Raw genomic sequence first — 22,538 nt, 5'->3', positions numbered from 1 at the left:
GGGCACTCATTCAATCTGTAAAGAATGGGTATGTTATCAAATGTTTGAATCTCACTTTTAGTTGTGCTTTTTTTTTCAGGTTGTACAAACAGCTCTGTCAGAAACTCAAGACCCTGAGGAGGTTTCTGTTACTGTAAAGGCTTTCATGACTGCTGACCTTCCAAATGAACTAATTGAATTGCTGGAAAAAATTGTTTTGGACAATTCAGTCTTCAGTGAGCACAGGTAGAACAATGAAGCTGATCTTTATCTACACTTGCAGCCATGTTAATGTTCACCTACAACTTGATTCATCTTGTGATCCAGTAGCTATGGCATTTGGAAATCCTAATCTGGGTTATTTTGAAGTTACTGGTTTTAATACAGACTTCAATTCCAAAGGATGCAACAACAGCCCTGTTTGGCTAAACTAACTACTTGACCTGATGCAACTGAACATAATATCTCTGATCTAGTATGCTTAATGTCACTAGCTGCTGGATTTGGAACTCCCTCCTATAGGAAAGATCTGGCACTCCATTTGCAATGGTCCAAGATAAGCAACATCAAGTCGAGAACCTAATTTTGTGCATTCCCTGAGTTTGCAAGGCAATCAAAGTTGACTTGGCACAAAACATGCCCAAATTGACAACAGTCCAATAAGTTACTTTATGCTCATCTACATCAAACTACAAGTTTCAGTTTTGGTCATTAGGATGGCCTTTTAAGCTAATGTTGCTGGCTATTAAGCACTTAAATCTTAATGCTTACTGCTGTAGCCATAACTTTTTCCTCAGTTATGGAGTTCTCGAATACTTAATCAAGTCAGGCTCAACTTTTAAGCAGTGCAGTTCAGACACTAACAAAGGTTTTGTACAAACTAATTGCTCTTAGCAATTGTCATAAATCTGCACCCTCTAGTTCTAAACTTTTTTCTCCATCTACTTCCTTCAACCCTTTTCATGACTTTTAACGTATCTACTAATGCTTGCTTACTCCTTAGACTGGTCTTGAGAGAAGACTGATTCTCCAAGCTGTTCCTAATATCTGGAATTATTCACTTTCGACCTGGGGTTGACAGTACTGTAATTTGAGGCTGAACCTGCAATCATAAATTTAATCTCCAGAATTCCATATCAGTTGAGTCTTGCATCTAGCTATGTTCCTGTTAATCAGTACAAATGCTATAGTTTGATCTCCTGCAATCCTTCAATCTTGCTGTATAAGACACTGGTTTTATTAGAATCTCTGCATAGTCGTGTTCCCTCACCAATTCCTTTGCAATTGAGTGAGTCTACTAGAGCACTACGACCAATGCGCACAATTTGGTGTAACACTTAGTTTCTCCAACCTAGAAATCTGCAGAACTTGCTGATTCTCACTGCTATCAAAGCTGACCGTACCCGTGTGATGGAGTACATTAATCGTCTGGACAACTACGATGCACCGGACATTGCCAACATAGCCATTAGCAATGAACTCTTTGAAGAAGCATTTGCTATCTTTAGGAAATTTGATGTGAATACATCTGCAGTGCAGGTGAGATGTAATGTATTTCTGCAATTAATGTAGCATCACTTTTTAAGTTGCTCTGTTTAACACTGCGCTGCATTCTGAAGGTGCTGATTGAACACATTGGAAATCTGGACCGTGCCTATGAATTTGCTGAAAGGTGCAATGAGCCTGCAGTATGGAGCCAACTTGCTAAAGCCCAGCTTCAAAAAGAGATGGTTAAAGAGGCCATTGACTCCTATATCAAGGCAGATGACCCATCATCCTACATGGAGGTTGTAGAAGCAGCCAACAAAAGTGGTAACTTGTGCAACAAGATTATTCTTCTAAATCTGTACACTCAGATTTCAAGTAGTGTTTATGGCTCTGGTCAAATTGCTTTACAGAAAGTAAAGGTGAGGTAGCTAAACTGCAACTGGTGAAAGTAGTCTTTAGAACAAAAGCTACAGTCTAATTTCTCCACAACAGATTTGTGGCATTTGTCATTGAATGAAAATGCAGAGTTTATGAAATAGAATGGCTGCAGAAATTTGATAAAGGCCAAGACATTGTGCTGTACTCACGTACAGCTCATGAAGACTAATGGGATGCTATTAGTGTTTTTGCTACTAAGCATGTACTTTTACACAAGGTGCTGAGACAGCATTTTAAATGCTGTGGCTGGTTTTGATGTCCATTAGTCAGCTGTACAGCATAGGAACAGACCACTTGGTCTAATCTCTGTGCCAATCTGATCCTGAATTAATCTAGGGCTATTTGTCCATATCCCCTTCTCCCTTCCTATTATACCTATTTAGTTTCCTCAGTTTTGAGGAAGGATGCAAGTATTAAAGGCAGATCGAACTTGCAGGATAATACTTGGAATGAGTAATTGCCTGCTGAGGGAAGCTTGGTGACTTCTGACGCCTACCAATCTTGAATGACCCTGATGAGGCATATGGCACTTTTGAATCCATAATAGGAAGCCATGTCAGAGTGCTGCCTTATGATCAACTTCAGGGTTGTGACTAACCTTGCCTTGGGTGATGGAGAGGAGGTCATTGAATGTTAAGATGGTGATTGATCCTTTGGCAAGGGAATAAAAAGTATCAAATGGGTCAGCTATGAACTCCAAGTAGCTGAGCAAGCCTAGTTTGCTTTAATATGCAGACAAACTGAGCTCAAATTTATTGTCTACATGAGAAGTTGCACCTGCATTTTATCTTTTTTTTTCAGGTAACTGGGAGGACCTTGTAAAGTACTTGCAAATGGCTAGGAAGAAGGCCCGTGAGTCTTATGTGGAGACTGAACTTATTTTTGCACTGGCAAAAACCAACCGCCTAGCAGAGCTGGAGGAGTTTATAAATGGTCCCAACAATGCTCACATTCAGCAAGTATGTTTTAAGTTTTGGAAAAAGTCTAACCCATCCACAGATACATGTGCTTGGCTTCACCAGTACTTAGTTCAGACACAACATTTAAATACCTTTAATTTCTGAATTTCATATTGCACACCAGCTGTAAAATCTTTAAAGCTATGAAAATTGAAATTAAGTGCAGACAATCCATTGCAGGGGGTCTGAAGTACAAACAAAAACAATTTAATCCCTTATTACACAGCCACCAGTTGTGGTGCTGGACTAGGAGACAGATTTTTGGATTAGCTTGGACCAACTTGGTTTGAGTCACTCTTTGCCTTAATATGCCATTGCATCTTTTGTGCCTCCAGCCTTTCAAGTAGTCGAGCTAGTTTTTAAAGTGCTTTAGTTGTATATTTAATTCTGAATGTACTTGCAGGGTCTGTTTGAAGTTGCACACTGAATTGAGACCTGACTTTTGGTTGATGGGTTCAATAGTGCAAACCTTTCTGTTCCCAGGTGGGTGATCGCTGCTATGATGACCATATGTACGAAGCTGCTAAGCTGCTGTACAATAATGTCTCCAACTTTGGCCGCTTGGCATCAACCCTGGTTCATCTAGGGGAATATCAGGCTGCAGTGGATGGTGCTCGCAAAGCAAACAGCACTCGTACTTGGAAGGAGGTACACTTTTTTTGTCTTTCTAACTTGATCACCATTCAGGACATTTTGACTAATCTAGCTTTTAATTTCTAGACCGTGGTGGGTTGGTCTTTGATTGTTCCCCAAAGTAATGGAGTGCAATTTAGTTCCCTTAGGAATGGAAGTAAGAGAAGCCCTTGATTCTGTTCCAAGAATTGTGAAATACTTGGAATGGAGTTCTTTCACTGATCAGATGTGGAGGTAACCTGAAGAATTTAAGAATCCAAATAGTAAAATCCAACTTTAACTTGAATACAAGTTTGTGACCCTGAAGTATTTCTGAAACTAGGATGTTGGAAATTTGTTTGATTTCCCATAACTTGGTATAGAGTAGCAAGTTGAATGCAAAAGTCTCTGGCTGATTGACATTTTTCTTCTAGGTATGTTTTGCCTGTGTTGAGGGAAAGGAGTTCCGTCTGGCTCAGATGTGTGGTCTCCATATTGTTGTGCATGCTGATGAACTGGAGGAACTGATTAACTATTACCAGGTAACATGGTCTTTTGGTCATTCCAGCTTGTGTACTTTGTGCAAAGTGCAATACAGTTGAATGTTTTCCCACTTGTATCTCAAATGAAACTTGAGTAAGGAATGGGTTTTAGTCCACCCAAATTAATAGGAATGAATTTGACTTGGCTTTTAATCAGTTATGTTTAAAACTTCCCCTGTAAGTTGCTGAATTTCATGTGGCTTGAAAGCAAACTTGTTGTGCTTGTATTGATCTTGTGTTTCTTGTTCATAGGACCGTGGTTATTTTGAGGAACTGATCACCATGTTAGAGGCAGCACTTGGTCTGGAACGTGCTCATATGGGCATGTTTACTGAACTGGCTATCCTATACTCCAAATACAAGCCCCAGAAGATGAGGGAGCACCTGGAGCTCTTCTGGTCCAGAGTCAACATTCCCAAGGTAAGCTAACCCTTTTTTTAGACTTAATGCAAGGGAATTGTGGATGTTCAGTTACTAATGGGCTATAATTGAACAGGTACTGAGAGCTGCTGAGCAGGCTCACTTATGGGCAGAGCTAGTCTTCCTGTATGATAAGTATGAAGAATATGACAATGCTATCATTACCATGATGAACCATCCAACTGATGCATGGAAGGAGGGACAGTTCAAGGACATAATTACCAAGGTAAGCAGTACAGATGTTTAAAATTTGAACCTGTGGGAAGGGGCTGCTTTGTGGATTCAACTGTTAATTTAGCTTGTGACTTGAGCAAGGTTCCTTGGTGCTAAGGCATTTTCCTTCTTTTAAACCTGCTTTCACTTAAATGATCTGAGGTATTAAATGCAATTATACTCACTGCCAAAATGCACTGGGATATAATAAGCATAATGAACCAAATTTCCTAGCAGGAATGAAGTATTGAATATAAGGACTGAATTTTGGTGTAGAGATTTTGGGTCCTATTGCACAAGTAGCACTGCTTGGATGCAGTTACAGCGCACCAACAAAAGGCTAACAAGACTGTATTCTAAAGAGTTGAAGCATAACATTAAAGGGTATTAGTGAGACAATATGCAATTTTTTGGTCTCATTAAGGATGAGCACTAATGTGTTTTGGCTAGGTTAAGGAGGCTTACTAGATTGCCTGGTCTGAAATTGAATGACTGTACTTTGCGACTAAGTTGCATCTGAACAGGAAGATCCTCCAAAGGTTTGTTGAGATTGTCGGTGCATCTCTTAACAGATTAGAAGGGTGACTGGATCCTGGCAAGTAGGTTCTGTACACTCTGAACGAAGATTGAGGGGGAGGTGAGATTTGAAGTCAGGAAGCATAAGCTAGAGGTCCAACTTTTAGAAAGATAAAACCAAACATGTTAATGCAAGTTCCCTGAGGAACAGATCAGGTTAAGGTCCAGAGGCTTTGGTATAATGCCATGTCTCAGATGTAGCTGAAAGATATGCAGAACCAGTCTTTAATTAGGATTAAATGAGGTCAATAGCAAGAATAGCCATAAACAGCAGTTTATAATCCATCTAATCAGGCATGCAGAGTTGCACCAAATGTTCTTCAATCCAGAAGAACCACTATGAAGTTATGGTGGGCTAACAAGTCTGATCATTTGATTTATTGTCACACTTACGGAGATAGTAAAGCCTTTGCTATCCAGGCAAATCGGTGGTCCCATGGTAGGGACTTTAATGTACATCAATCCCTCAAGTAGTTTATCAGACAAATGGTACTTTTATCTCTGGGCTAATAAAGCTAAGAGCAAAAGGTATTATTGAACAATGCAAAATGCTTGGACCACAATTGGAGTACTGTATGCAATTCTAGGCTCCAGGTGACTCATGTAGGAAGGATGTGGAGTAACTTTACCACATTTGCTGCTTGGGTTGGAGGGCCTTTGCTAAAGGGTTTGCTTGGCTTGAGTCTTTGCTTTCCTTGAAGCAAAGATTGAGGGGATATGAGATGGCCCAAAAGGCCTTGTTTGAGGTTAGCTAGTTGAGCTATCATGCAGATCCATCATTACCATACTGGATAACAGTATGGCTTCTGAAGTGCTGTTCTGTCCTGCTTGGGTTTTTGCTCAGTCTAGGTTGAGGTGAGTCACTTCCGGGTCTCTGCAGTGGTTTGTACACTGGTCTATGTCAGCCTCCCTGGTTGAAAACCAGGCTTCTAAGTTCTTGTGTGGTCTGTCCTATGTTAGTTACTTTAGCATAGTTGAATTGATGGCCATCTGACCTTGGTTAGTAACTAGGGGACAGAGATTTTTAAGCTGAGGTTGAAGTATGAAGCGTTGGACTCATTTTTCAGAGGGTGATCTGTCTGGGACTTATTGCCTGAAAGGCTAGTTGAGTTAAACTCCTGGCATTTGAGCAATATTTGGTCTTCTCTCCCACTGCCATAACCTCTAGGACTATAAGCCAGAAACATGATTGATGGCATGGACATGACTAGTTGAATACCCATTTTTCTGTAGTATATGCTTTGGTTCAAAGCAGATTTTGAATGCTCTTTTAAGAATGGTTTTCTCCATGCTGACTTTGTGGGTCAGTTCACATCTAGGGGACACTTAAATTCCTAAATGTTCCAAGTTGCACAACACACCTAGAGGACAGTCAAAAATGTAAGGATTTAAGACTGGACCAAGGAATCAAAGGCTATTGCAATAGCTGTGGGGGTGGAATTTAAAACAAATTTTGTGCTTGAGTTCAGGGGGCTAAATCATTAGAATCCTTCAGTGTGAAAGCATGCAATTTGGCCTTCAAGTAGAAAGCAAACCCTTGAAGCATCCCATTTAGTCCCACCCCATCTCTGTAACCCTGCACTTCCCATGGTTAACTCTCCTAACCTGCCCATCTTTGGATTGGGAGGAAACTAGTGCATCTAGAGGAAACCTGTGCAAGCACAAATGTGTAAACTCAGTTGCCAGAGGATGGAATTGAACCAGAGTACCTGCTGCTCAGGCAGCAGTGCCAACTGTGCCACCATGCCCCTTGGTCTAATTGCACTGATACTTTGTATGTTCATGCTTTCAAACTTGCAAAAGTGAGATTGTTTTGGGACATTGCCTGATTCTAATGCAGGATAATGGTCTGCACTTCATTCAATCTGACCATTGTGCAATGGTGAAATTTGTATGGGAAGACTTTAGTTTCAGCTTTAACCAGTAGGTGATGCTAAACACTACTAGGACAGCACCATCTGGTGGGTAAAGGAAGGTATGTTTAAGCACTGGAAACTGTTAGTACTTTGTCAGCAAAGTGACTGCATAAATTTGAATTGTTGTAAATAGAAATATTAAACTATCACTTGAAGTGTTTTGGCTAGCCAACATAAATATTTGCTTTCATAATTGCATTCAATTTCATTTTTAAGGTGGCCAATGTAGAGCTGTATTACAAAGCAACACAGTTCTACTTGGAGTTTAAGCCTTTATTACTGAATGACCTACTGATGGTGCTATCCCCTCGTCTGGACCACACACGTGCTGTGAACTACTTTACTAAGGTACTTATACTCTTCTAGACAAAAACTCCAGTTTCTTTTCACATGGAAGCATTTAAGTCACCTACTAATTGAGTCATTGTCATGTGACAGTGTAGAACCCTTTTTGAATTGCAGAAGTAAAGTACTGCCTTGCTGGAAACCATTCAGGGGAAGAATCTTGTTTGTAATTGCAAGTGCAAAATGTCAGCTTTGGTTTTTAGATTTGACCCACACTAAACTTTGGGTATAGTTCTCTCTATCTAGCCACTTTTGGGTTCAGACCTTGGCAAGTACCAGTAGGCTTTTTTCAGTATAAATATTCATACTGTTGTCCTGCTTTTTTCCCCTCCTTGCCCCTAAAGTTGTGAATTCTCCTTTTTTAAAAATGAAATTGAATTTGGATTTTAATACTAATTGCCCACCCAGCTGCTATAAACATTTGTGGGATAGAAGTGCCAGACTTTCTGGCCTTAAGGTTTAGTGCTCAGAAGCTATCATTGTTGCTTGCCACAGTACTGAATGTGATGCAGTGTAGGTACTGAACCTGATTTAGTGATGACCAAGGGGTTAACATGTTTTTTGAAAATGTTTTTAACTATTCTTGCAAGAAGGTAGATCCCTCTGACTGTAGTTTCTTCAACTTGGGTTAATCAAATTCAAGAGCCATTGACCAAATTTGCTATAGGTACCTGTAAGCTTCTGGATACTGGCCCTTGGGGCTTAATCTAATAAGGTGACCTTGAATCTCCATGAAAGTATTTTGGAGCTTGTATTTCTTGGAGCAGACTTGATCAATTTTAAGCTTTTGATCACTTTTAGATCACTTGTTTATACCTCATTTAAGATTCTCTTGTAGCTGTCAAAGTATTTTTGCTTCAGGTGAAACAGCTAAATTTGGTTAAACCTTACCTGCGCTCTGTACAAAGTAACAACAACAAGTCTGTGAATGAATCATTGAATAATCTCTTCATCCAAGAAGAAGACTACCAGGTAGGTGAAAATGAATTTGAATCTAATGCTTGCAAAGCAAGCAACTTATTGCACTTCACTCACTTGAGATGCTTTGGCCTGAAATGTAGAAATGATTAAATTTGTTCCAAACCCTAAAACAACTTCAACTTGCAGATGAATTCTTGAAGGTGTTTTCCAATAAGTCAATAGACTCTCTGGGGACTGGGCAGGTCCTTTGTCCCTTTTTTCAGACTCTTTGCCTTAAAGATTCAAGCTGACTTTACCCCCCTCAATCCATTTTATCCCAGCCCTGAAAATTGAGACTCTGGAGCACTTCCTCAGGCTGTCAATTCTGCTACCTCTACCCCAGAATAACTGTTACTCTTCTCTCACCCTGCCCCCACCCACATCTAATTCACGTGGATCCTGGTCCTCTTAAAGTATCTGTGCAACCAGATGTGGCAGCATTCAGTCTTTGAGATGCATTTACCTGTCTACTTACAATTTCTCTTCAACTTAGGCTCTTCGCACATCCATAGATGCATATGACAACTTTGATAATATCTCCCTGGCTCAACGGCTTGAGAAGCATGAGCTAATTGAGTTCCGACGAATTGGTGCATATCTGTTCAAGGGCAACAACCGTTGGAAGCAGAGTGTGGAGCTATGCAAGAAAGACAGGCTGTATAAAGTAAGATCTGCTTGTGTTCAATCCATGGTCACCTACGGAATTTGAAAAATGTGTTGCTGGCAAAGCGCAGCAGGTCCGGCAGCATCAAAGGAGCAGGAGAATCAACATTCCAGGCATAAGCCCTTCAGGAACCTTCCCTTGAAGGGCTTGTGCCTGAAATGTCAATTCTCCTGCTCCTTTGCCTGACTTGCTTTGCCAGCAACATTTTTCGGCTCTCCAGCATTTGCAGTCCTCACATTCAGTGATTTTTGATCAAGCTCCACCAAGCAAAGCTTTGGGTGTTGCACACACTTGACACTCCTCCAGTCTCGATGGAAACAGACTTTCAAAGCAGTCACATGGAACACAATGCAATCTGGGAGACTAAGTGCAATACAGATAAGTAGTAGTTATCTAATTGTAGCCTTTGGCAATTACTTCAGAGGACTAATAGGACACTGAACAAGTTTGCATATTAAATATCTTAAATCTATTTTGAAGTCTCAACTAGAGACCGTTTGGTTTATTTGGGTAAAGTCTTGACATATACATTTCTCATCATAGTTGTGTGTAAATGCAATAACAGATGTGCTGAAGGGGTCAAGCATTTATGCACTAGTGTACAAATCAAATGCTGGAGGGTGGCCTGAGGAATATGGATGCCTGGACAGTGTGCCATAGCACTGCATCTCTAAAGAGAATGTTAACTTTCCAATATAATTTGATTCGATTCTGGTTACTATGCCTGGAGTTGAGATCTGAACTTGTAGGTGAAGACTGCATTTTTTAAAACTTTCTTTTTTGGATGATCTCAATTAGACTGAAAGCTCAACTTCAAAATAGGAGCTGCATTTGAGTATTAAACAGTCTTTTATGCTTCAACTGTTTACAAGAAACAAGGTAAAAGGCAAACACTTTGTTTGAAGTGATTGCTAATTTTAAGCCATGCAGCTGTTTAGGGTCAGCATGTGAAGTGTGGCCTTGCAGACCTGGAAGCTGCTGCTACTTTGTGCCTGAGGTCTGCAGTAGTAGGAGAAATTGAACAACTTTCAATGAACTGGTTGGTTGAGGCATTACTGTTTTGTCCAGTAAGTTAACCAAAATGTTTGTGTAAGCTTAAAACATTTAACAAAGTGACTAAGGTCATAGCCATGCTATTCATTTTAAATAGGTCAACTGTAGTTGGAAGAGGTAGTGTACTTATGTTTCAACCTGCAAAAGTAAGATTTTAAATAAGTTAATGTTGACCTTGTTACTGTATTACAAACAAACCTAAAATGCCACATGTCCAATTGTAGAATTAATGGTTGGGAGCAAGTGTAATTTTACCTCCCTGAAGATGACTGATACGTGAGCAGTCAACTGAATTTTTGTTGGAGTGGGTAGGTTACATTTTCACAATATCAAAGATCAGGACTCCTGTATAGGTAAATTCAAGTACACTAAGCTAACTGTCAGATTGGCTCAACACAAGTTTCTCAAATTTTTAGACCAGGTGCAGTCAGTGACCAGTTGCAATAAGATTGATATGATCTACCAGTCTCCATATTCTCTCCATTGGCACAGATTTATATAACCTTCACAGCAAGTGAGTCCATATGCCAACCAATCAGTTCAAACCTGTATGCAGTTCCCCTGAGGGCACTTGTGGCACAGTGGTGTTCCTCACTTTGAGCCTGAAGTGGTTCAAGTTCCATGTACTCAACAATTTTAACAAATATCTTTTAAGGTTTCCTACTCATTTTTCTTTGGTTTCATACCCATTCAGGACAAATGTCTTAGGTGTTCTGGTTTAACACTGCTATATATAGCATGTATTCATTGGATGCAAACTTTTGTATGGCATTCCACTCTGGTTATGTTTTTTAAGCTAGTAGAGAAATAAACTTTTTAAAAATTGATGTGGGGTTATATATGCTTTTGCAGTGCATTTCAGATTTTAATGTTTTCCATCTCTTTAGGATGCTATGCAATATGCGTCAGAGTCCAAGGATACTGAGCTAGCAGAAGAACTGCTTCAGTGGTTCCTTGAGGATGGGAAGAATGAGTGCTTTGCTTCTTGTCTATTTACTTGCTATGACTTGTTGAGGCCAGATGTTGTGCTTGAGCTGTCTTGGAGGCACAACATCATGGATTTCTCCATGCCTTACTTCATCCAGGTGATGAGGGAGTATCTTACAAAGGTATGTGCTCTGAGTTTCCAGCACCAAATAAGACTGTCATAAATGTTTGTACAAGCTGGTTGTGATTGCTGCAGTTCTTAACTCCCTTCCAGTGAGATTTCACTTGGTCATCTCAATGAATCCCACAGTGGAATAGTGCAAGTGAATGTTGGCATTCTACTGAATTTGCTGTTTGCTAGTTTAACTCTGGTTGTAAAATGGTTCATGCTATTTTAGTAAAATGCCTTATTACTGGAGTATTGCCCCTTTCTCACTTCATTTTTAACCATGTTTAACTTATTCAAATGAGCATCCAGTTATAGCCCTTGTTCCCTAATATCTGTCAAATTTGATCAGTCAAAAAAAACTAGGTGCTGGAGAAGCTTGCATCTGGAAAGAAATCAGTTAACAGTTCAGATAAGGCTACCCTTCATCAGTTGATAGAAACTGGCATCTTCCTAGCTACTATGCAGAAGATGGGGTCTGGTAAGGAATGAACAATAGCTGGGATGGAGCCCAAAGAATTCCCCACAGGAGTGGGTAACTACCTGGCTAGGAGGGTTTAGCCATCCTGATGTTGTCTTTATTTTAATCTTACTATTGCATAGTCTTTCCTGATTCTCCACTGTCATTTGGACATAGTCTTAACACATGATTCAGCAGTCCAGAATTTGACTTATCCATAACAGGCCAAGCTAATCCAGAGGTGCTAGGCTGTAAGTTGACTTGATTGTTAACCGTTTCAGATTAGCACAACTTGGATGCTAAAATTCTTATGTAAATTTAACATCAAACTTGATTTTGCTTGTACTATATGCAATTTGGCTGACCCTTTTTTTAGTTGGGGAAAAAAACATAATTCTTAGAGTTTTGTGAAGACTTGTAGCTCAGGTTGAGGTTCTGGATGTAGGTTTGCTCACGAGCTGGAAGGGTCACTCTTCTGACATTTAGTCACATACTAAGTAACCTCTTCAGTGAGCCTCCAGATGAAACTCCGGAGGCTCACTGAAGATGTTACTTAGTATGGTGACTAAATTGTCTGAAAGAGCCATCCAGCTCAGCAAACAAACCTGCATCAACATATTGCTTTTCAATTTAATCCTTTTTTGTACAAAGTTAGTCCAATCCTGTAGTGACTAAAGATTACAAGTGAACAGCTTGGTTTAATAAAACCTTATACTAGCTGTTGGGAGATCTGCAGCAGTGAATGTCCTGCAGAGCCATCAAGCTGCTATTGAAGAAATGGCTTCATGTCTCCAGAATCAAATTGTAGTGAATTGCTGAAAAGTTTTTTTTTGTAGAACTGTTCACCATAGTCCCCAGTTTGAGTTTTGTGCTGACAAGCTTCCTTGTTGAATTAGTTTCACTCCCTGATCTAGTGAATGACTTTCCTTTTTTTCTATGACTCTTTAGTATTGACAAATCAGATTTTGAATGTTCTGCTATTTTTGGTTTTTTAGGATCTGGTAGTTTTCAACAGCTCCCCAATATCAAATTTTTAATATGCAAGATGTCACGATTTTCTGCTTAATTGCTATTTTGACATTGAGAAGCCCATGTCCTCAATGGGCATACAGAAGAGGGCATTCTTCAGATTGACCTTTTTTGCTTAAAGCTTGGTGCTGTGTTGAGATTGACTGACAGCAAGTGGTTAACAAACTTCCTCTTTTATCCAGTTCCTCTACCCATCTCTGCAGTGTTACTTTAACATATCTAACAACTTTGCATTCCTGGCCCACTAATTCCTGTGCAGAATTACAACCTCTTACTATGCTTGCAGTATCTTGTTTTTTATTTTTCTGTACTTTGGCAAGCTACCTGTGTTTTGCTTGCAGATGAATGGCATAATAAAATGGGGTTACAAATCCAGTTCCACTTAATGCAACCAGTGTAAATTTAAGTGATCAAGTTGGGTCTTACCTTGGCAAGTAGTGACTGGTTGTCTTGGGACTTTGGCACAATAGTATCCCATCTCTGGACCAGACATCTAGATTCAAGTCCCATCTGTCTGAACAGATTTCTTTTTTAAAAACTCAAATCGCCTTGGATCTTTTTTTTCCCCCAACTGAGCATTGGGATGAGCAAGATTTTCTAGCTTGTCAAATGAATGAATCTAATTTATATAGAATCTGGACAAGTTAACTGGTTATGATTGGCTACACCAAGTCTTGCACTTAAACATCAATGTAATGCATTACCACAAGTCCTACATGGGATACTGAAGACATCCAATGTTTTTAAAATGGAGTCTTGGCTGTTAAAACCATAGCAAACTTCCATCTTGCTATGATCAAGTTACTTGGTTTTTATTCTGCCATCGTTCATCTGTATTTGTCCTTCCTGATGTTTTGTACACTATGCTGCTGTTTACTGTTCTACCTTTTCCCCCTCCCCTTGATTCTTTGCCTTTTTTGTTTTGCTGTTTTCTACCTGCTTTTGTGCTGGACAAGTTTGGATTCTAAGCTGCTACCCTCTGAATTCCCTTGCAGGTTGATGAAATAAAGAAAAAGGTGAAAGTTGACTCATTTTCCATCTTTAGTTCTGGAGACTGAAACTCAGGAAATCTGCATGAATTTTCCTTCCCATCTTACACTGCTGCTTTTTTAACTCCACTAGATCCACTGCAAATCCTTCCGAGCAGAGTTAGAGCAGTTGAAGTATTTAGTGAGGACCTTCGCAGTGACTTTTTATTAAGTCACTGGCAGGAATTGGCAGGTGGCCTTTATGGTGACTGGTTCACAATCCCTGCCTTTTCAGAAACTAAAACTGGACTTGTTTTTACCACTCTTAACTTTGAAAACTTTCCACTGTGGTATTAGACTTAATGTGAGTATTTTTAATGATAGTGATGTAAGATGCAAACTGTCTAACCTCTTCAGAGGATTGTGAACCAGCTTATGAACTAGTCTTTTAATATTGTCAATGGATTTCCTGACCAACATGAGGCAGTTTGAGGGGTTTCATGATTGGACCTGACCCACACACTGTTTCTGCTAAAGTTGCATCCCTGTGGTGTCTTTGTTCAAGTGACTGACTTTTTGTCAAGTCACCTAAGGGTAAGAAAGCTGTTCAAAGTGCTCATTTTAGGTAGTTTACTCCAGTTTTTGAATTAGCAAAGTCTTTTAATAAGGCAATCCAGTGACATCCTATTGTGGACATAGGGTTTTGAACTCTAGCCATAGCCAAGTGGCTCAACATGATGCAAATATGTCCATGGGGGGGGCTTGAGGCAAGTGGGCAGCAGTGTTGTGGGTACAGCCATTCAGTTGCCCCCCTCTAGCCACTGTGTGTGTGAAAAATGGGTATCTGAACTGCAGTGTTTAAAACCTTGAGCATGTGCAACTCCATATGCAAGGGGAGCTCATTTTGAAGCCATGAAGCATTTCTGCTTGGCTGTGTGCTTTTGAAGAGCCTGTTTGGCAGAACCATCTCAGGTGTTTTTTTTTGTTTTGCTTCAGTACTTTTGCCTATTTTTTCATGCACACAAATGCTAAAATGAAACATCAGCATGTTTTTAACCTACTGAAACTGCAGTTTGCTGGCTGCAGTTCATGGAAAAGCCTTTTTGTGCTGCATTTATTCTAATTCTTCTACTAACTGCAATTAACAAAGGGGTATGTAAAGAATTTTAAGCTGTTTGCAGATCAGTTAAAAACAAACTTTGTGCAGCACATGCTGCCATCCAGTAAATAGATGATGCATGCTTAAGTAGAGTTGTGGTTAGACATTAAATCACAGACCCACTTAAAAAGTAGTCATGCTTGTACCTGAGTTACTGATGAGCTGGTGGAGAGTGAAGTTAAGATTTGATTTTGGTGCAATGTTGAAATTGTGTTGTGCCTTCCCCTTTTGTGGTAATATTGCTCACTTGAATTGGTGAAAAGTGCTTTCCCTTCAGAAAGGGAAACTGTATGCACTTCAGTGCCAAAGTGTAGCTTTAGTTCCTTCTTTGGAAGGCAGTTGGAGCACAGGATAAAGGAGTGGAATAGATGTGCATTGTATACTTGCAAAGTGTATGCAATTGTCCTATAAGGTAGAGACTTTAATTATATCTAATGTTTTCATAGTTAAATTTACATGAGCAGAAAGGAATATGGATAGGCATTTGTGGTATTTTGATTTCAGGCTGGATATTCCACCTCTGGTTGTTTGAGTCAGGAACAACACTGGGCGGGGGGTGGGGAAATGCCAAGCTGCAATGGCCGAACTAAAACTGTATTTGAGTCATCAACTTAAGTTGGCTGCTTTCAATATCAGTTCCCCGTATTGGTTGTCATAGCATGTTCTGGATCTGCCTTTTGGTTAATGTTTCTCTACATACCTCTGACTAATACAGTAATGTTAATATTAACAAGCATGGGCTCAGGACCATTCAATGGATCAGCACCCAAGGTGCAAATATTGCATGCAGCAGTTAATTGTCAGCATATGTGGTGACTTAAGCTCTTACTAACAGCTTGAGAATTTGCATAAGTATTTTTGATCTTGGTTATGTTAACATTGCTTGAACCTTTCTAAGGATTAAATGGCTTGTTTTGCCTTTACCACCTGAGCCAGAGTTGATTTTTTTTCAAGTTGACTGCAGCCCCGAGTACAAAGTGTAATTGAGCTCCACCTACTCCATTCTAGGTAACTGGCTATTATTGGGCTAGTGCACTTGCTCCTGATAGCTGTCCACTGAACCTGATTTTACAACTTGCTTTGACAAGTAATAGTAAAGCACTGCATTTGTAATGGAATGGTCCCAGCTAGGAAGCCCTGGTTCTGTTTCTTCCTTTTAAAAATCCCTGTGGCTGTAAACTTCTGGTTTAGTGGAGACATGGCTTATTTTTAAGCTTCAACTAGAACACTTAAATTTTTGTTTTTTTTATAGGCAACATGTAGTTTGAATACATGGAAATGATTCCTTTTTGTAGCCAAATTATCTCCAGCTACATTAAGTTGTGAACTCAAGTAACCTATCTTTTCAGGGACTGATCTAAAATTGTTCTGATTCTGGCTGGTCTTAAATTTTCCTCATTTTGAGTGACTGGTAACTGTAGATTACTCTTTCTCTGGTCTGGATATAACAAGCCTTTCTAATCTTTTCAGTCTAAGCTCACATGCTTTCAATGAGCATTTTCTCTTTTCCTGGTGGTTAATGCTCTGCATATTGCTGGTGTCTGCAAGTTGACTACCAAAGCTGCAATCACAATTACAAAATCCTATACCCTGATTCCAAGGTTTGCTTTGCTGCTTTCCCATGGCAATATGAAAGACATGAGGCATAAATGCTTGATACCAGCTAAATCTATTTTGGTCCTTTTTGTCTCTGAAATGCTTCTAACCAATATTGACAAGTATTCTGAGACCGTGTACTCCATAATAAGGCTGGAGACAGTTAGCAGTTGGACTCTGTGTCCATATCTTTAGCCTCAGGCTTCCCTATAATGTGATCAAACTACTTGGCAGAAAGGGCCTGTCTCTTCTGTAGGGCTGACTAGTCACTGGCTGCTATACCTAAACATAAGGTAGTTCTAAAAATGAACTTGGAATGAGGTAACATGTTGGAAACTAATTGCAATATTTCAAAGCAAACTTGGTTGGACTTGTAGAGCAGTGAAAATGCAACATCACTTTATTTGAAATTAGGATTTTTATTCCTTCTGTTTGGGGAATCTTTAGCAGACCACCTTGTGCAGTTGTTTAGCCTGGATTGATGTAGAATATGACAAGGGTTCTGATGCCTCAGACCCTAGGAATGGTAATGAATAACTATAGCTCCAACTTGTGTTGTCTAGGTTCTCTTCTCTGCATTGGAAGGGATCATGTGACAAAGTACAGGTGGAGTCTTGTGGGTGTATTCCTGTTCAATGTAGCTGTGCACTTTCTCCAGCTGGCTTGTTCTACTTCCTATATTGCACTTCAATAATCTATGGTCAAACATGGTGCTGATTTAGTGTCTTTGGGGAAAGCACTTGATGCTTCCAACTAATCAAAGTTTCTGTTGGATGAACATTTGTTTCCTTGCCCATGTCCCTCTTTCCCCATCAGTGAACTGGGAGCCTACTCCAGTCTAATGTTGCTTGTTGACTATGCCTCAAATGGAGGTTTGAATATGCTTCCCAAAGCCTTGCATGCAATTCCCTTGAGTGGAACTTCTTAATCAACACAAGTAATTGCAGGGGAGAAAATAACATTTTCTGGTCTGCAATCAAAGCAGTTCTAAAATTCCAGAAACTGACCAGTAAATTGAACTAGTCAGCTTTGCCATACCATTAAACTCAGTTTTAGTTTGCATTATAATCCATTGAATGGTCACTTGTTCCCTGTTTTGGAAATTTTCTAACTTAAGCATTCAAAGGCTTTTCTGTCTGAACAGGAAGTAAACCTTGCCCATGTGGGACATGTGACTGGTATTTGTTTGGGTTTTTCAGGTGGATAAGTTGGACATCTCTGAATCACTGAGGAAAGAGGAAGAACAGGCTACTGAGACGACCCCCATTGTTTATGGTTTGTTACTTGACTCAACTTTGCTTAACTGGTGACAGGTATTCAATGTAATTAAGTAAATTGAGAAGTGTTAGACACTCTCTCTAATTTGGTTTGTGCAGATATTCACACTGCAAGCTATCAGTAAAAGAACCAGAGCCTCACCTTGTCAGTGCTAACCTGCAGACAAAAAATGTTTGACTTGAAACCTTAAATCCAAATGCCTGAATCCAGGTCAAACAGCTGACTGTCATGATCAGTTCTCAATATATTGTGCTTGAAATGGAGTGCCAGATAGGTTTATTAACAATGACCTTGAAAACATTTTACTAGACGTTCAGTTGAAATTGCCTCAAACTCTGATCCTTGTGATGCTGTCTTCAGTGAAAGATCATGGTACTATATTTAAGGCGTGAATCTGTTGCTCAGTCTTGACTCTTCAATTTTAAATCCACTGTCCATGACCTTGTCGGTTATATTGAAATCTGAAATGCAAAACAAGCCAAGATTATAATTGTGGGATGGCTTTAACAGGGCAAAAACTTAATGCCCTCAGCAATGGATTGCTGCCCACTGTTTGTCTCCTCAATGGGACTCTGTTATTGCCTAGTGGTATGATTTAGTGATATTTTTTAAATCTAACTACAGTATTAGAAAAATCCAGCTGGTCAACTCTTTGGGAAGGAAACGACCATAATTGGGTCAGACTCACTTGACTCCAGACACTACAGTTGACCCTTTTTAGGGCTGGACCATAAATGCTGGCCTAGCTATCACCCCTCACTCCTCCTGTGAATTCATAAATTGGCTCAATGTTAACTGGATCATAGTAAAATGTTAAATTTGTGGGATGCAGTATCTTAATCACAGCTGGGGGTTCTTCTATATTTGCACTATACACTTAGTGCTGTGGTCCTATCAGACATAATGTCATTAGATGACTGATTTGATAAAGTTGTTGCCTTGGGCAAGGGGAGAGGCTGGTTGACAGAGCAATGGCACAGGTTCACTGTCACAAGCCAACTGAAGCTCACTCATTGCAGTAGTGATGTGCTATACGAGTGACCATAGCTAAAATGCTGATTTTCATTTTCTATTGAAATCCTAATGAAAAAGCATATGGATCTATTATGCAGTACAGGCTTATGTTTTTAACTTCCAGCACTCCATGTTGTGTGCTAATTGTTTTCTTTTCCTTCCATGCAGGTCAGTCACAGCTAATGTTGACAGCAGGACCCAGTGTGAGTGTCCCTCCACAGGCTGCCTATGGCTACAGTTATGGTGCCCAACCATATGCTCAGCCTGGTACATATGGGTATAGTATGTAAGGCAAACGTTTCCAAGTAACTCACCTGCTCAGCATCTGCCAGTTTCCCTCCATCTTGCAACAGGGAAGAGAAAGCAAAGCTCTTTATATTGTATGTCATGAAGGACTTCAGTCTTGTCTTTTTTTTTCTAGTTCTGAATGTTTGATCACAGTTGTCTAACTCATTCCTCACATTCCATGTTAATTAGATTGTGATTTTTATTTGAAGGGGAATGGTTGTTGCATTAAAGTGCTCATTGTGAGCTCATGTCCTGCAATACAGTCTATTGTAAAGATTTGCACTCTAGTGAGACATTAATGTAGTATCTCCCAACTGAGCAGCTTGTGGCTGTATTTAAAAAAAAAAGCAGTAAATCCTATTGTATTCATTATGGTAGAAGTGGAGTACAGGACTTGGCTGCTTATGTTATGTTAAGCAACAAAAACACTAATCACAGTGCACCCAACACCATTATCTGAATGTTGGAAATTGAGTAATTCAGTAAAAATTTGAATAGTCCCTGTCTCATGATTAAACTTGGACTCCCAATCTATGCAGGCTCTTTAAAACCATGCAGAGGTCTTTAAAGTTTTTACTACAACTGTTCCCCCCCCTCATTAAGGATGGTCTCCTGTGCTAATATACAGTGCTAATGTGGGACCACTGGTTTTGACAGTCACTGAACCCAGTCTGTTTCCAACCCTGTGCTAAGGTTTTGCATTTGCTGGATATTGTGGTGTGTTAGGTCACTGTCTTTGAGTGTACAGAGAATTAAACTGTCCTGTTAGTTTTGTGCAATTTGAAAACAGATTGGAAATAAAAAACAGGACTATGAATCTCAATGTTTTGTCCCTTTTTTCATTTTAGATCACTTTCAACTGGTTTCAGGTGATTAATGGAGTATGTGAAGAAATGGGGCTACACACTCTAGATGAACAAATTTTAGAGCGGACACTCTTGGTGTATTGCAACTAAACTACCTAGTAGCAGCGCCAGTAAATAAGTATTTGTTATACTTAACCAATATGCCTTAATGTTATCCAACTGACATCTAAAGTACGGAGTCAAACCTAGAATTGAATACCTATTTGATAAATGCATTCTCCATCTTGTTTTGAGGTTACTACTAGTCAAACACAGTTGACTTTCAATTTCTTACTAGTAAGGTAATGGTCTAGTGATGTTCACTAGATTTGATCCCAGAGACTTATGACCAAAACATCGATTCTCCTGCACCTTTGCCTGACCTGCTGCACTTTTGTAGCAACACTTTTTTTTCAGCTCTGATCCAGAAACTCAGCCAAGGTTGAGGTGACTTTGCTTTAAACCCTGCCACAGCAGATGGAAGTGGAGTTCTGTGAAATCTAGAATTTCTCAGACTATGAAATGTGTCCAAAACACACTGGTTCACATTTTCCACAAGGAAATGCTCACCTGGACTGGCTTACATGTGGGTCTGGACCCACAATGTGGTTAACTGCTCCCTTACAATGGCTTGCTTAGCCATGTATCAGTCAGTATTACAAAATGAAAACTGACCTCTGGACTGAGACTGACAGACCTGATTCTGCACCCTGCTAACTCTGCAAAGTCTTGACTTACATCTGGAATCTAATCAACTCTTGGGAGAGCTGTCTGACAGCAACACCCTGAAACTCAATTGTCAGTATGATTGTCCTAGATGACATCCCTGGATATCCTGTGCTGCTAGCAGGACAGACCCAGAAGTGCTATACAATTGGGAAGACGTTGTCTAAGTCTCATGGCTTCAAGTTAACATGCAGAATCCTTACCCATATTTGATTACCAGCTAAATCCATCTCTCTGAATATTTTAGATGTACTGAGGATGGTAAAAGTACATGAGGGCACTTCCACATCCTAGAGGGGCTCGATAGCACTACTGATCCAGCTGGTCAGATTTGAAAGGACCTATCTGCTAGACCTGGTTTGCAGCAGGTGATTAGGAACAAGAAAAGATGACCTACTTGCCTCCATCCTTACTAATCTTATTAAATCTCTATCTCTGCTGCTCACTGCCCACTCCTTTTTATGGAGTAGTCCCACTTTTGCATCAAGCATAACCTCCATTTGTGATTATTATCACTGCTTAAATGGGACGGACTATCGAGTAATAAGACTGGGTATGATGCAGGGAGGGCCATGACTAAACAACTGTACTCCAGCACAATCTAACAGCCTGGACCAGCATATTACACCCAACCCTGCTTCAATGAACAATAGTTGAGCATGCCAGAAACAGCAGCAGGCATCCATGTGTCAACCTGGTGAAGCTAGCAAACAGGACTAATTGTAAGCTAGAGCATATTCAGCAAGTGATCACACAACTAACCAATCCAAGTGCTGCAGATGTGCCACATCCAGTTGTCAAGAGTGGAATATTGAATCAATCTGTGAACGAGGCTGTACGAATAATCTTATCCTCAGTGGTGGAAGAGACCAACACAGCTGCAAATGCTTCCATTTTAACTTTGCACTATCTTTTGGATCATAGACTCCAGTACTTACAGCCATTTGTCTCCTCCAGTAGTTCCCCAATATTCTGTACTTAAAGGGCAAGTGTGGTGCTGGAAAAGCATAGCAGGTCAGGTAGCATCAGGAGCAGGAGAATTGACATTTTGGACATAAGCCCTTCATCAGGAATGAGGCTAATACTGATATTTCTTTGCTCAACATGATTCCAATGAACTGACACTGCATTACTGCAAATGCAATGGGCCCTTGCACTATTCCAGTAATAGTACTAAAGCCTTGTGCTCTTTGCTAAGCTGTTTTAGCACCATTGTTCACGTTAGTGTTGTAATGTGGGAAATTGCCTAGGTATGTTCTAGATACAAAGTAGGAGAAGCAGCACTTGCTCAGTAATTAGAACCCAATTGAACAGCTATTAGGGCTACTGACTTTGTAACCTTGGATCAAATGTAGACCACATTTGATACGTCTTACGTATGGAATTCAATGCTGTAGTGAGTCACTCAGCCAAAGTGTGTAATGTACTTTTTTTATATTTCCCCCCTCAAACTCCCATGGACGGGTGCAGCTCAGACAACATGAGCTCGACACCATCCAGGGCAAAGCAGCCTACTTGATTTGGTACTGCATGCAAAATCAGTCCTTGACAGTACCCTCTAAGCCCAAGATGACTAGGAAAGTGAGGTCTGTAGATGTTTGCGATCTGAGTGGCATTAGAACAGCATAAGTCCTTCTTGCCTTTCTTGAGCAATTCAGTGAATGGAGTAGCCACACTGCTAGAATTCAGCACAAACTTTCAAAATACAGTCTTTCAGGGACCGTAGTACTGTTCACTTTTTGGCCCAACTACTTTCATTTTTTGCATCCTGCAGGGCCATTTGTCTGTGTCCAATAACGTGGCCCAGGAAGGTGACTTGCGCTCTGGCAAATTCACATTTGGAAGGCAAGCTTGGTGGTAAACCTAGCTAAAGTCAATCAAACAAGTCTAAGTGTTGTAGATGTTCCTTCCACGAGT

The 22,538-nt window shown here is 40.1% G+C and overlaps 1 protein-coding gene across 1 annotated transcript in view; it reads left to right on the top strand.

Annotated features, from left to right (window-relative positions):
- Positions 1–19,867, top strand: part of LOC132830504 (clathrin heavy chain 1) — a 61,415-nt gene extending 41,548 nt beyond the window's left edge. The window contains exons 20-33 of the mRNA XM_060848267.1: positions 80–225; positions 1,335–1,518; positions 1,599–1,791; positions 2,707–2,864; positions 3,348–3,512; positions 3,911–4,018; positions 4,271–4,438; positions 4,515–4,664; positions 7,360–7,491; positions 8,350–8,460; positions 8,942–9,112; positions 11,053–11,274; positions 17,670–17,745; positions 18,931–19,867. Coding sequence (XP_060704250.1) covers positions 80–225; positions 1,335–1,518; positions 1,599–1,791; positions 2,707–2,864; positions 3,348–3,512; positions 3,911–4,018; positions 4,271–4,438; positions 4,515–4,664; positions 7,360–7,491; positions 8,350–8,460; positions 8,942–9,112; positions 11,053–11,274; positions 17,670–17,745; positions 18,931–19,052 — 2,106 coding nt within the window. The 3' untranslated portion in view covers positions 19,053–19,867. The remainder of the gene's footprint in view (positions 1–79; positions 226–1,334; positions 1,519–1,598; positions 1,792–2,706; positions 2,865–3,347; positions 3,513–3,910; positions 4,019–4,270; positions 4,439–4,514; positions 4,665–7,359; positions 7,492–8,349; positions 8,461–8,941; positions 9,113–11,052; positions 11,275–17,669; positions 17,746–18,930) is intronic.
- Positions 19,868–22,538: the final 2,671 nt, after the last annotated feature.

The sequence above is a fragment of the Hemiscyllium ocellatum genome, chromosome 31 (genome assembly GCF_020745735.1).
Source record: "Hemiscyllium ocellatum isolate sHemOce1 chromosome 31, sHemOce1.pat.X.cur, whole genome shotgun sequence".
Lineage (NCBI taxonomy): Eukaryota > Metazoa > Chordata > Chondrichthyes > Orectolobiformes > Hemiscylliidae > Hemiscyllium > Hemiscyllium ocellatum.
This window is presented reverse-complemented; position numbering and strand designations above follow the sequence as displayed.